Genomic DNA, 12,544 nt, shown 5'->3' with positions numbered 1-12,544 from the left:
ACAGAGAGCCGAGTGAGTAGTCCAAGGTCACACAACTGATGAGTGGCAGAGCAGGATTCAGATCCCTACCAGTGTCTCTCCATCCTCCTTGCCCATATCTGGAGGCCCTCTCTAGTTACCTCTTACCTTCTTAAACATCTCCGGAAGCTGCTTCACATAATCTTGCATCGTCAAGAGCCCTTGAGCTGGCGAAGATTAAGTGCCCTTCCCTCCCCCACCCAGAACCCTGGATGAGTACTTGAGATCCAGGATGGATGAGTCCTCACTCATGTGGCCTTTGTGACTCCAAGCCTCAGGTGGGAGGAAGTCAGAGAAGGACATGTGCCCTTCCTGGCCCATAAGGAAGCCTGTAGCCTGGGGAGGTGGCGTTGAGTCATCAGTATGAGGAACTGCGTGGTGCTCTGAGATCCTCCAATGAGATACAGCACAGCGTTCCAACTCCAGCCTCTGTGCCGCCGTGTATTATTAATAACAATAAGATGCTGATTTAGGCCAAGGCACAACAATGCATTATTCATAGGAGTAACTAGTGGTCAAGGCTTGTACTTAATCATCACACATTCCTGATCCTGCCCCCGCTCCACGCTCCTGCAGGAGAGGTTCTTCCTGTGAGCTCCTCCTTCCTTGGGTCCCTGCTGTTCTGATGGATGTGATCATTTTCATGGCTACCCAGGCAGCTCATCAGCTTTGGGAACAAGGTGGGCAGGGAGAGCAGCAGGTTCCTGGATAACTTGGCCAGATACCCTGCATGGAGCTGACACTTGAACCTGTCCATCCCAAACGGCTTTGATCCTGATGGCTTCTGGCCTCGGCAGATCTCTGTCGTCTACAGATAGCCTGTCTCCCTTCCTTTTGAGGCTGAAGGCCGGCACTCAAAGCAATTCCAGGCCAGGAATTGTGGGAGGTGAGGATGACTGTGGTGTGGGGAGGAGGTGACTGGACAGAAGATGCCCTCGTGTCCTCCATTAAGTGTGATAGTGGATGTAAAACCTTCGGTAAACTGTCCAGCACTTCACAAACTGTTCCTCACAGTACAAATGTGAGCCATGATTCCCTAGGCCACGATGATTTCTGCTGGAAGAGAGAGCAGAAATAGGGGAGGCGTGGATAAAACCCTGGAGCTTGCCAGGCCTCACCTTCTGATGAGGAGTTGGAGTGCTTGTGGATCCTGACATGTCCCTATCCAGTTCTTGCTGGACCAGCTTCTGGCCCATCCGGATAAGCCTTCATTCGCTGTTTACTCACTTGGCATCGCCTCTGAATTCTAAACTGTCTGCATGCAGCCGGCCTCTGCGGCCCCTGCCAGCATGCTCTCCCTGGCTCGCTCACACACTATCTGTTTTTATTACAGTCAAGGTTGAGGAAGCTTGCTTGTGTTAAGCCCCTATTTTCAGCTATTTGTAACTTTCCAAAACACTTCCCCTCGGGCCTCCTCTTGTTCTTGCCCCAGGTGAGGCCCAAGGTATTGCGGATTCCTCCACTGCTTTCTGAAGGACATTCAGAGACAATGTCCAGAGGGTATGGGAGAGGGCCAAGACCCGGCTTGCCTTTGAAAGGCATGCTGGGCTCTCTCCCCTCCTTTTTCCTTTTCTCTTCTCCCACCCATCTCCTTTTCTCTTTCTCTTGTAAGAAGAGAGCTGCCAGGTTCCAAGGTGGGTGGCCTGGAAGGAGGAGTTTCGGAGTGAAGAGAGGACAGAAAATTCTACTGAATGCCAAGCAGCGGAGCTTTGCCTGCACGGGCTCCAGGGCTTGGCTCAGGGCTTCTGCCTTTCCTTCTCACCACTTCCTGGCTTTCTGATGTGTCCTGGGCTGGGGAAAGAATGGAGGTGACGCAAGCACACAAATGTACCTTTCCCATGCCCACATTACCTACCTTAGGCGGGGAGGCTCTGTCCACTTGTAAATGCCACCCCAATTTCCATATGCTCGGCATGCATTTGGAGGGGGGCTTCCTATGGAAAGCCGTGATGCCAGCTCTCACTGCTTTCCACCTTGAACGTCATCCTGAGGGCTGAGGGAAGCTCAGCACAGTGCAAAATCAGGTGGGAGGAGGAAGGCTCAGTATGGGAAGGTGCTGGCAGACGTAGACCCAACCACCCCCAACAATACTCCTCTCTCTCTCTGTCTCCCTCTTTCTCTCTTTCTCCCTCCCTCTGTCTCCCTCTGTCTCTGTCTCTGTCTCTCTCTCGTATGTGTGTGTGTGTGTGTGTCTGCATGTGTGTGGGGGGGGGTGCGTGTGTGTGTGTGTGTAGAATAGTGGCTGTGCCCTAATCAGTACAATAATGGAACCCCTGCACCTCCTCAGACTACTCTCTATTCTTTCCACTCCCAGCTAGCCCAGCTCCAGCACCTGGCCCCCAGCTTCTCCTGGGACTCTTAAGCAGTCTGAGCCTCTATCAATTGAGGGTGCTTTATCAGGCTAGCATCTGAGGGATGATCCCTAGGCAACATATGCCAGAGGAGTGTCTGAAACACTGGGGAAACTCAGCTCTGGCTCCTTCCGGGCAGTTCTTGAAAAAGAACCCTGTCTTAGTTAGGGTTTCTATTGCTGTGATAAAAAAAAAAAAAGCCCCATGTGACCAAGAGCAACTTGAGGGGAAAAGGGGTTATTTTATCTGACAGTTCTATATCACAATTCATCATTGAAAGAAGTCACAGCAGGAACTCAAGGCAAGAACCTGTGGGGCAGAAGCCATGGAGGGACATGGCTTACTGGCTTGCTCTTCATGGAGGTTCTCTCTTCTTAAATGATTCTAGCTGTGTCGAGTTGACAAAAAGAAAGAGAGGAAGGAAGGAAGGAAGGAAAGGAAAAAAAGGAAAAAAGAAAAGAAAGGGGGAAACTAGCTAGGACAAGCCCTTTCACTGACTTCTTTATCTGGTGTTCACTCAGTCTATTTTCCCTCTAGCCACTGAGGGATTTAAGGCACAGCACCCCTAGAGGAGAACAGAGGACAGCCAAGGGACATAGGTCCTGAAGACCCCAAATCCCATCCTGCTTTTACCTCTCTCTTGCTGTATGCTCCTGGGCAGGTTCTGAATCCTTCTGGCCCTCAGTTTCGTTCACTGTCAAATGGGCTAAGAGACTACTTTCATTTGAGTGCAGTGGCTCACACCTTTAGTCCCAGCACTCAGGAGGCAGAAGCAGGCAACCTCTGTGAGTTCGAGGGCAGCCTGGTCTAAATATTGAGTTCTAGTACAGCCAGGGCTACAAAATGAGACACTGTCTTACCGTCCCCCATACCCCCAAAAAAGAGATTTGCTTTCAAAGAAGTGCTGAAGGGTATGAACCCAACTTGGTGCTATCGATGACTATGGCTAAGAGTATTTGGTAAGCAGATCAATAGCGTACACGCTGAGGATGCCAGAAGGGGCCTCCAGGAAAGGGGACAGTCCAGGCTGAGACTGATGGGAAGTAGTAGGCACAGGCAGTATCCATGTCACCATCTATGAGTACAAATATGAGTGAATTTGGGAGGACAAGCCTGTGTATAGATTTCTGGTGGGCCCAGTGGCCCCCCTCTAGTATGATCTGGACAACATGAGCCAGTAATACAGGACTTTACCCCATGACTTTGGTTGAGGTAACTGATCTATGCCCAAGAAAAGGGAATGGGACAGAAGGTCAGTTAGTTCAAGCTTGGAGGATGAAGACACTGCTGTGTCCTTTGGGGAGGGCTTCCTGAAGGAAGTGGGCTTTCCTGGAACTGGGTGATTTCATGCATTTAGTTAGCAATTATCTCCGCAGCCTCTCTATAAATGATTGACTGCAGAGATTATGGCTCTGGGGTCTCAACCCTCCAGGTACTCCAGCGTGGAGGGATATAGAGAGCTAATTATGAATCCCAAATGGTGACCTGTCATAGTTTCAGTACATAGGAAGGCAGTAAAGACCATATTTGGTCAAGTACCTTGAAGAAAAGGCTGTAAGGAACAGCCATCCAGTCAACCTGACACAAACCTAGATATATCTAGGAAGAGGTAATCTTACTTGAGAAAATGCTTCCATCCAGATTGCCTGTCGGCAAGTCAATAGAGCATTTTCTTGATTAATGATTGACATGTGAGGGCCCAGTCCACTGTGGGTGGTACCACTCCTGGGCAGATGGTCCTTGGTGTATAAGAAAGCAAACTGAGCAAGCCAGAAGGGGTAAGCCTGTAAGCGGCATTCCCCCGTGGCTTATGCTTCAGTTTCTGCCTCCAGTTTCCTGCCCTGACTTCTCTCACTGATGGAGTAGTACCTGAAAGTGTAAAGTGAAATAAACCTTTTCCTCCCCAAGTTACTTTTGGTCGTCGTCTTTATCACCGCAATAGAAACCTAACTAAGACATCATGCAAAGCCTCCTAAGCATGAAATGACTGGCCCAGGGGCTTGTGGGAATGAGTGAAGTGGGTGTGGCTAGGCTATTCTATAGAGCTTGTCTTGTGACCTCCTTCCCCCCAGAGGGAGGCCACTGTAGCACGATTGAAAGCACAGGCTCAAGGGCCTTTGGCTCTCCGGACCTCTGCTTCTTCCCCCATCAGTGGGGAATCCTAATGGCCCAAGGTCCTAGAGATGATACGCAGAGACTGCCTGGTGTGGTATCTGCCACACGAGGCGTCCCCAATGGTGTTGGCTGTCATTTAGTCCTGACAGCACAACACCAGGAGTTGTCAACTGGAAGGGAGAGCACTGAGACCCACCCTGGGCCTTGCTTGGGTTACACAGGTGGCCATTGATGGGGCTGGTGCTTGAACCCAGGTCACGGGCTCACAAGACGCCTACTGTGCTCCACCCAGAAAGGAAAGAGGAGGCAATCTGTGAGTGGACAAATGACATCCCACTCAGGAGTGAGAGTTCCAAGCCAGAGGAAGTGTCTGAAAGCACAGGCCTTCTGAGTGATAGAGTAGACTGGACATCTGCCCATAGCCCTGACACTGGGCGTGCGTGTGTGTGTGTGTGTGTGTGTGTGTGTGTGTGTGTGTGTGTGAATATCTGTGTTAGGGATGAGTCTCCATGTTGCGTGTACGTGAGAGGGCTGTGGTGCATGTATCTGTGTTCTTTGTGCATATACCTACCCTCCCCCTACCAGGCAGCCAGTGAGCTTGCCTTCAGAAGTCCATTGCTTCTCAAGCAGCTTCCCCAGGGCATCCAGCAGCCCGCGGTCCTGTTTGATTCTGTTCATCCATAAATCATGGCTTGCTGAGGAGATGAGAGGCAGTGGAAGCAAAGCCTTACCAACCTGCACCAGGTCTCTACAGTTCACACCTGAGGCCCAGCCTGGCTTCCAGCTGCTGCCCCTACCCCATAGCCAGCCCTTCCCCCTCTGTTCACGGAGCACTCACTGATGCCTGCCACAGTTAAGCTTCTAGAGGGGCACTTCCTGGGGCAGGGGGTGGATAAGCATGCACAGAACCCAATAAAATGGGACACTTGGCCTCTGCTTGTCCTAGGGAGAAATGAGGGTGAACCAGTTCAATGTTTCATTCAGTTCTCAGAGAGCCCAGCTCCCTGCCCCAGATATCTCTGGTCCAGGGCACAGTGCGGTAATGCTATGATAATGGCCAGCGTTTATTGCTTACTCTGTGTCAGGCACTGTGCTAAGCACATTATATGTGCTAATTCCTGTTAGTCTCCCAGTGGTCCAAGGAAAACTGTGCTATTATTAGTCCTCGCTTACAGGTAGAGAAACCAAGGCATGCAGGGATTAAATCACATGGCTTAGAAGTGTCTGAGCCAGAATCTGAGCCCAGAGGTCCGGTTCCAGAGCCGCAGCATGTAAATACTACACCCCTAAAAGATGGTTACAGGCACAGGGCCATGGGAATGCTGAAGCACAAGACCTCAATTCTCACTGTCCGTATTATGGGAGGCTTCATGGAGGCGCTCTCATCAGGGTCCTGACAACTCAAGGGTTTCTGGGGCAGATTTGGCATGGGGGAAAGAATAAACAGGGTGTGTGTATGTGTGTGTGTCTGTGTGTGCCTGTGTGCATGTGTGTGAAAGAGAAAGGCTCCGAGACTGTTCTTAGCGCCTCTCTCATCTCTTCCCTTCTATCTTGTTTGGGTGACAAATGAGATACCATATGCGAGCGTTGAACATTCAAACAATATTTACTGAGCACGTCTTTGTGTGTCACCAAGGATACCGGAGTCAGTGAAGCATCAGCAGGCCCGGAAGTGTGGAACACAGTGGGTGCTTAATAAATAGCAGCCTCCCAGAGGCCTGGGAGTCTTTCTCATTCATTCTTCCAATAAGTATTTATTGAGCACCTACTATATACCAGGTTCCGGCCTCCATGATGGGATCGTGTTACCTAAGAAGATGATCTCTGTCCCCATAAAGCTGACCTGCTAGAGCATTCTGTGTATTGGCAGTTGGGCCCCCTTCAGAAAGGGGCCACCTTTTTGCTTCTTCTTTCTTTGAGGTTTGCTTGGGGGGTGGTATGGGCAGGACGGGACATGCCCAACACAGGCCTGGGCAGAGGGGGCAGCAGTACGCCTGAGCTCACCCCTCCCTTCCTGGACACCCACTACAATTGGCCCAGCAGGCTGGTTCTGCTTAGCTCCTGGTTTGCCCTGCCTCCCAGATCTCCCAATGTCATCTGTCTGCCCTTGTCTGTGTCTCACCCCTGGGGACCCAGGATGTCTCCTCTGCCCAAGGAGAGGTCGTGGAACTCCGCCCTGGGCCAAGGCTGACTAGGGCTGCAGTGTTTCCTTTCCTCAAATGTTAATGTGCTGACGATAAGGGGACTTGAAACCATGCATGTCATCTGAGGAAGGGATAGAAGAGCTGGGGCGGCTTTGCCTGGAGAAGACTTGAAGGGGACATGAGAACTGTCGGCAAGGATTCAGAGGCCTGTCATGTGGCAGAGCTGCCCGAGGGCAGGCTGAGGACCGCAGCTGCGAGTCACAGGGAGACAGATTGGACTCGGCACAAGCTACAGCGGCCTCCTCAATGGTGTGTCTGCAGGAGAACCAGTCTCCTGCAGGAACAGCTCCCTGTCACCACCAGGGCTGTCCAGAGGGGATCATGCATCATGGGGCCTGACTCTGTGACTTGAAGGTCCCTTGAAGCCCGGGAACACGATCACTCCATCCTTCAGGAATGGTTCCTGCTGGCTGGCAGGCGAGAACACGCTTGTGCCCCTTGATGGTAACAGTACTTGAGGGCATGCTAGCCAAGGACATCTTGTCACTTTTATTCCCAACATCAGTGCAATTTGTAATGGCAAGCATTTGTTTCACCCTGCCTTCAAGGGCTGTGCGAAGGATGCTGAGGGGGCTGATGGATCTTGTGGGGGAGGAGTCAGCTCCTTGAAAGATAATAGCATCCACACTGCAGGAGACCCTAGAGCCATCATTCCAGAGGGATTCGACTTTGCTCAGCATCTCCTTCTTCAAATGTAATTCTCTTCAAAAGTCCGAGATGTAAAGCCAAGGGAAATGATGCTGAATTGACTGTAGAGGGGCTTCAGCCTTCTCTACTCGGTATCTACCTCTGCAGCCCCCAAGAGAGTCCAGAGAACCCTAGGTGTTCCAAAGGGTGCATTTTAAGCACCAATAACCAATATCTAAGGCAAAGAGTATGGACCATGAGACAGACTGCCTGGGCTTGGACCTCAGTTCTCATCCATTTGCTGAGCGACTGAACATGATCTCACAGCCCCTTAAGCCTCAGTTACCCTGTCTGCAAGTTGACACTAGCATAGTCCTCGTCTCGTTGGTTGTCACGAGGAGGAAGTCGTCCCTCTAGGTGAGATACCCGGAACTCTGGACTCATCCTGTGAATCAGGAAGGGTTTCCTTCCTGATGTTCTTCCACATGTTTGACACTGGTGTCCCAGACAGCAAGGGCTTGCCCATGGCCATAGGGCAGGACCAGATCAGAGCTCATGGTCGCTGCACATGCGGCTGACAGGAATTGACTCGGGGGTTTCCTGTAAATAGGAACAAGCAATTGGCTGGCAGGTGGTGGGCTGGCGAAGGCTGTGTGAGGGTGATGGTTCCTGGGAGGTCTAGGAAGTTGGTTTGGCCCGAACAGCAGCATTTTAGAAAGAATAGAGAGTAAATAAGCTCCTCGGGGTGCCACGGTGGTGGGAGGGAGTCTGAGGGCCCTGAGAGCTGAGAATGACCACCTCCGTGAGGCATCTATGCAGGAGAGACCCGGAGGAGAGGAGAGGCAGAAGCTAAAACCACAGGAACCAGGACCAGACAGATATCGTCAACTCTTAATTACCACAATCACTGGCACCGAGCGGCCCATGCAGGCTCCTCTGTAAATAAACTGCATCTCCTTGATTTAGGGCACATCCCAGTGCACACATCTTGATTTAGGACACATCCCAGTGCACACACATTCAGAGCTCATGAATGCTCCTTGTTGCCTTTTCCCCTCTCACTCTCCCACATGGTCATTTTTGGTTCAGGTTTTGCATCCTGTACATTTGTTTTGTGCTAATGTTTACAGCCCCCTGTGAGGAAGACAGGGGAGGCTGTTAAATCTGCATTTCCAGAGGAGAAAACTGAGTGCTCACACGACTGCTCCAGCACCACAGAGTTAGGAAACAGAATCTATGCGGAAACCTGGGGCTTTCCTCCCACAGTGGGTCTCCACCCTTAAAATATGAGACCGCAGAATGCTTAAGATGGAAGCTTCAGGTGGCTCTTGTGAGCATCTGGAACCTTACAAATAATGCTGAGGAGGCTGGAGCCAACAGGGATGAGAAGGCTGGAAGCAAGCCAAGGGGCTTAGGACGGAGCTGACAGGAGAGGGCTTCCAGCACAAGCAAAGTTGAGTTAATGTGGGCTGAAGATCCCAGCAATTCCCTTTGATTACACATGTCTCTGTTGAGTCTTGGCCAAGCCCTTAAGAGAGTCTGAAGGTACTCAGAAGGCAGATGGCCTTTGAGCCCGTTTGCTTGTTCAGAATTGTTTGTGGCATGTGGAAGCAGAATTAGGCCACACAGAAGAATGTCTCCTCTAGAGCCATTGATGGACCTACGGGGCATCAGCAAGTCCTCTCCCTTTGAAAGGCGTAATGTTTAGAGAACGGCAGAGTGTCTATGCAGTGTGTATTGAGGAAGAAGCTGAGGCACTGAGCAGACAGGACTTCCCAGGTTCAGGCAGAAAAAGCAGAGCTGGCAGTGGAAAGTGCCAGAAAGGAGGGGGAGGGGTGCTTGTTCTAGCGACTCTGGGATGGAGAGTGGCTCTGGCCCATAATGCTCTGACTGTGCATGTCCTCCTCAGGGGCGCCCACCCGCGATGTCCTGCTGGTCTCTGCCATCATCACCGTCAGCCTTAGCGTCACTATCGTCCTCTGCGGCCTGTGCCACTGGTGTCAGCGCAAACTGGTGAGGCTCTTATGGGGAGACCCTTTGGGGCTGGGCCTGACCCTGCACCCTGCCATCCTGCAGTCGCTGGCTTGTGAATTCTATGGTGTGCCTAAGCAGAGAACCTGCCTGCCCCCAGCCAGGAACAAGTGCACAGAACTTCACACCACAAACTTGTACATACTAGCCCACTTCCTTTGCTTGGGTCTTGGTCCTATACATCTTTTTACACCCGGAGGCACGCACATGGGGACAAACTCGTGGAGCACTACACGAGCGGGCGGGTGCGCTCCCATGCTTCACCTCACGCATAAGGAACTGCAGACACACACGCGCAGACTGAGAATTGAGGCCCCGCTCGTCGCACCCCCCTTTCCCGCCCCACGGCCCCTCTAGTGGGCGGGGCCAATCCGCAGAGCCTTCTGACCAATGAGAAGGCGCCGCCCGCCCCGCCCCACCCCTCAGCCGCCTGCATATCCATCCTGATTCTCCTGGTTTGTACAAGCACAAACGGCTTCTTTTCATTTTTAACGAGGGCTGGGGAATTAACGAGCAGGATTAGGCTATCAATAAGTAACGAGACTGTCAGGAGGGACATTCATCACCCGAGGGCACCGGGAGGGAGAGCTGAGAGCCACCCGTTCCGCCAGCACACTGCAGCGAGGCAAGCGCTGCTGTTCCCGCAGGACCCCCTCTCCGGGCCCTTCAAGCTTGAGTCCCACCTCCCACCCTGCCCAGTAGCGCAGTAGGACTTGAGAAGGCTACAGGGAGGGATCTCAATAGAGGTCCCAAATGCAGGCAGGGATCAGGCACCCCTCCACCCCTCATGCTCATACCCCACCCCTGTTCCTGATAGGATGATTGGGGCAGGCTGAAAGCTGAGTTACAGGCCCTGAGTAGGGAGAGGCTGCATACCCCACTCCCATGTAGGAAGGGAGTTTAGAAAGAGTTTGGAGTCTGGTGAGGAACCTATGGGGAGAACCCAACATGGCTCCTTCAAGAAGGCAAATTTGTGTTTGGGTGAGCTGCTACACCCTGGGGTATTGAACTGGGGAAGAACCACAAGTTCAGTTCCCTACATGAGTGTGACCTGTCCCCTGCTATGGGCAGGAGTGTAAGCTAGCTGCCCTCCGTTGTTCCTTGGTCCACTGTATCTGCCTCAAAATTTTAAGGTTGGGCTTCGTAAGCTGAGTACCAGTGTCTTCTGAGACCATGGAAGTGGCTGTTCTGCATATCCTGCAGCCTGGTGTTGCCTTATTGTAGGACCAGTTAGGCTGTCCCTGCCTGTCTGTGTTTGAAGGCAGAGGAAGAAGGTTGTATGAGCTGGTGACTGTGTCTGTGTGTGTGCGTGCACTTGTGTGCATGTGTGTGTGCATGCACGTGTCTGTGTGTGCACATACGTGTGTGTGTGTGCACATACTGCTGAGCAGCAGGATGTGTACCATTTTCTCAGAGCCTTGGTAACTAAGGTCTGCCCGTGTCTTCCCTGCATATGTACCGTGCCACTCTGAGTGGGTTTGCGTCTGTGTGTGAAGACGCCCTTTCCAAGGCCAGAGTACAAGTGGCCTCATCCCACCAGCCCTCATCTCCAAAGGGAACAGAGTATGGGTCAGGTTTGTTTGTAGTTGGGAACTTGGGCATTTGAAGGTTCTGAACCAGCAATCTCTATGGCCCAACCACACCGCAGCCTCCAGCCAAGAACCTTCCCAGGGTTCCAGAGCACAGTCTGTCTCCCTGGACTAACTCTCATAGACCATCATTTCCTCAGCATCCCCCCACCACCACCACCACCACCCCCTCCTGGCACCATGGATCCTGGGTGACAGGACCCTTTTTACCCAGGCTATTCCCTTGGTCTTTAGAAGGAGTTTTAATATGCTATCCTCACAGACAGCTGCTGGGCTCTCCTTGCCTTTCTATGCCTTCAGCCCTAGTGACATGATACCTTGACAGCCCAGATCCCATTTCCAAACATTAATAACTTCCATAATCTTCAGCTGGCTTTTTCCGGATCATGCTGGCAAGTCCCCTCCCTGACAAGTAGGCTAGTGGCACGGGGCTCCTCTCAAGCCACCCAATATCTCTGGGACGTCACCTAGGGTTTCTGCTAGTTTGGGTTGTTGTGTGAAATCCTCACTGCCCCAGCCCAGTCCTGCCCTGGTCCTGCCCCACATGGCACCCTGGATCCTGCCGCACACCCAGTCACAGCAGGAAACGTTCTCTGAGCTGCAGATGGAAGACAATCAGAATCTCTCCCAAATGCCCTGGGCCATCAAGATCACCAACCCCAGTCCTGCCTGTCCTTGAGGAAGGGGCAGCTGGCCATCCTTGGAAGAGGGTACTAGCCAAGGCAAGCTCTCCTGCAAATACCTGGAAAAAAAGAGGAGAAGGTAGATGGCGTTCCAAGGTTTCCCTCAGAAGGGCCCTGTACTGCCCGGATGTTGGGGACTAGCGGGACTCTGGCTCTTACTTAAGGTCCTTCCAAAAATAGCCTTTGGTGACCACAGTATGGCCCCACCGCTGATGGACTCAGTTAATGTTGGGAATTATTTGGGGTTTGAACCTCTAACTTACGAATGATGAGAAGGACCAAGAATGTGAGGAAGGGTGGCTCTGTGGGCCTGAAGGGCCTGGCACCTCTGTATTTGAGTTTGAAGATTTCAGCTCAGGGAAACAACTTGAGCCCGAGCTCCAGCGTGGATGGGAAAATAGGACGGCACTTCCAGTTGGTGCTGGAAACTACTTGTAGGTGCCAGTGTCACTCTAGGTGCTAGAGGTTTGACAGCCTTGCCTTTGTGTGGCTTTGTGCCAGGATATAGGAACTGACATCAATAAACAGAGAAAGTGATGCTGTCTGGTACCAGGAGCCCCTTCTCCATTGGACCCACCTGATGACAGCAAATCATTGCAGGAGGGAGGAGAGAGAGGTCAGAGAGGGTGGAAGGCTTGACCAGGGTGACATGGGGGCACCCGTGACCTCGCCAGGGCCACATCAAGGTGTCCTGAGCTGTAGAGGTGCTGTAGCTAGAATGAATGGAGGGCTCTGCTCACCACATATTCATGGGAGCTTTGCTGCAGTTTCCCCAGGCTCCTGTGGCCAGGAAGGGGCTGCAGCTGGTGGGGGCATGTGGGAACACGGCTGTGGCAGCTTTTATTCTGTGTTTGGAGGGGATGGAATAATTGACTGTTATGGCTATGGTGTTGGTGCACATGAGGGACTATCAAAGCATGCACGTG

The 12,544-nt window shown here is 52.1% G+C and overlaps 1 protein-coding gene across 8 annotated transcripts in view; it reads left to right on the top strand.

The window, feature by feature from the left end:
- Window positions 1-12,544, top strand: part of Syt7 (synaptotagmin 7) — a 59,063-nt gene that overhangs the window by 14,343 nt on the left and 32,176 nt on the right. For all 8 annotated transcript variants that reach the window (XM_041661905.1, XM_041661907.1, XM_041661909.1 and 5 more), the window contains exon 2: window positions 9,225-9,328. In XM_041661905.1, coding sequence (XP_041517839.1) covers window positions 9,225-9,328 — 104 coding nt within the window. The remainder of the gene's footprint in view (window positions 1-9,224; window positions 9,329-12,544) is intronic.

The sequence above is a fragment of the Microtus oregoni genome, unplaced genomic scaffold, assembly GCF_018167655.1.
Source record: "Microtus oregoni isolate MIOR12 unplaced genomic scaffold, Mior012 000012F_ref0000307, whole genome shotgun sequence".
Lineage (NCBI taxonomy): Eukaryota > Metazoa > Chordata > Mammalia > Rodentia > Cricetidae > Microtus > Microtus oregoni.
This window is presented reverse-complemented; position numbering and strand designations above follow the sequence as displayed.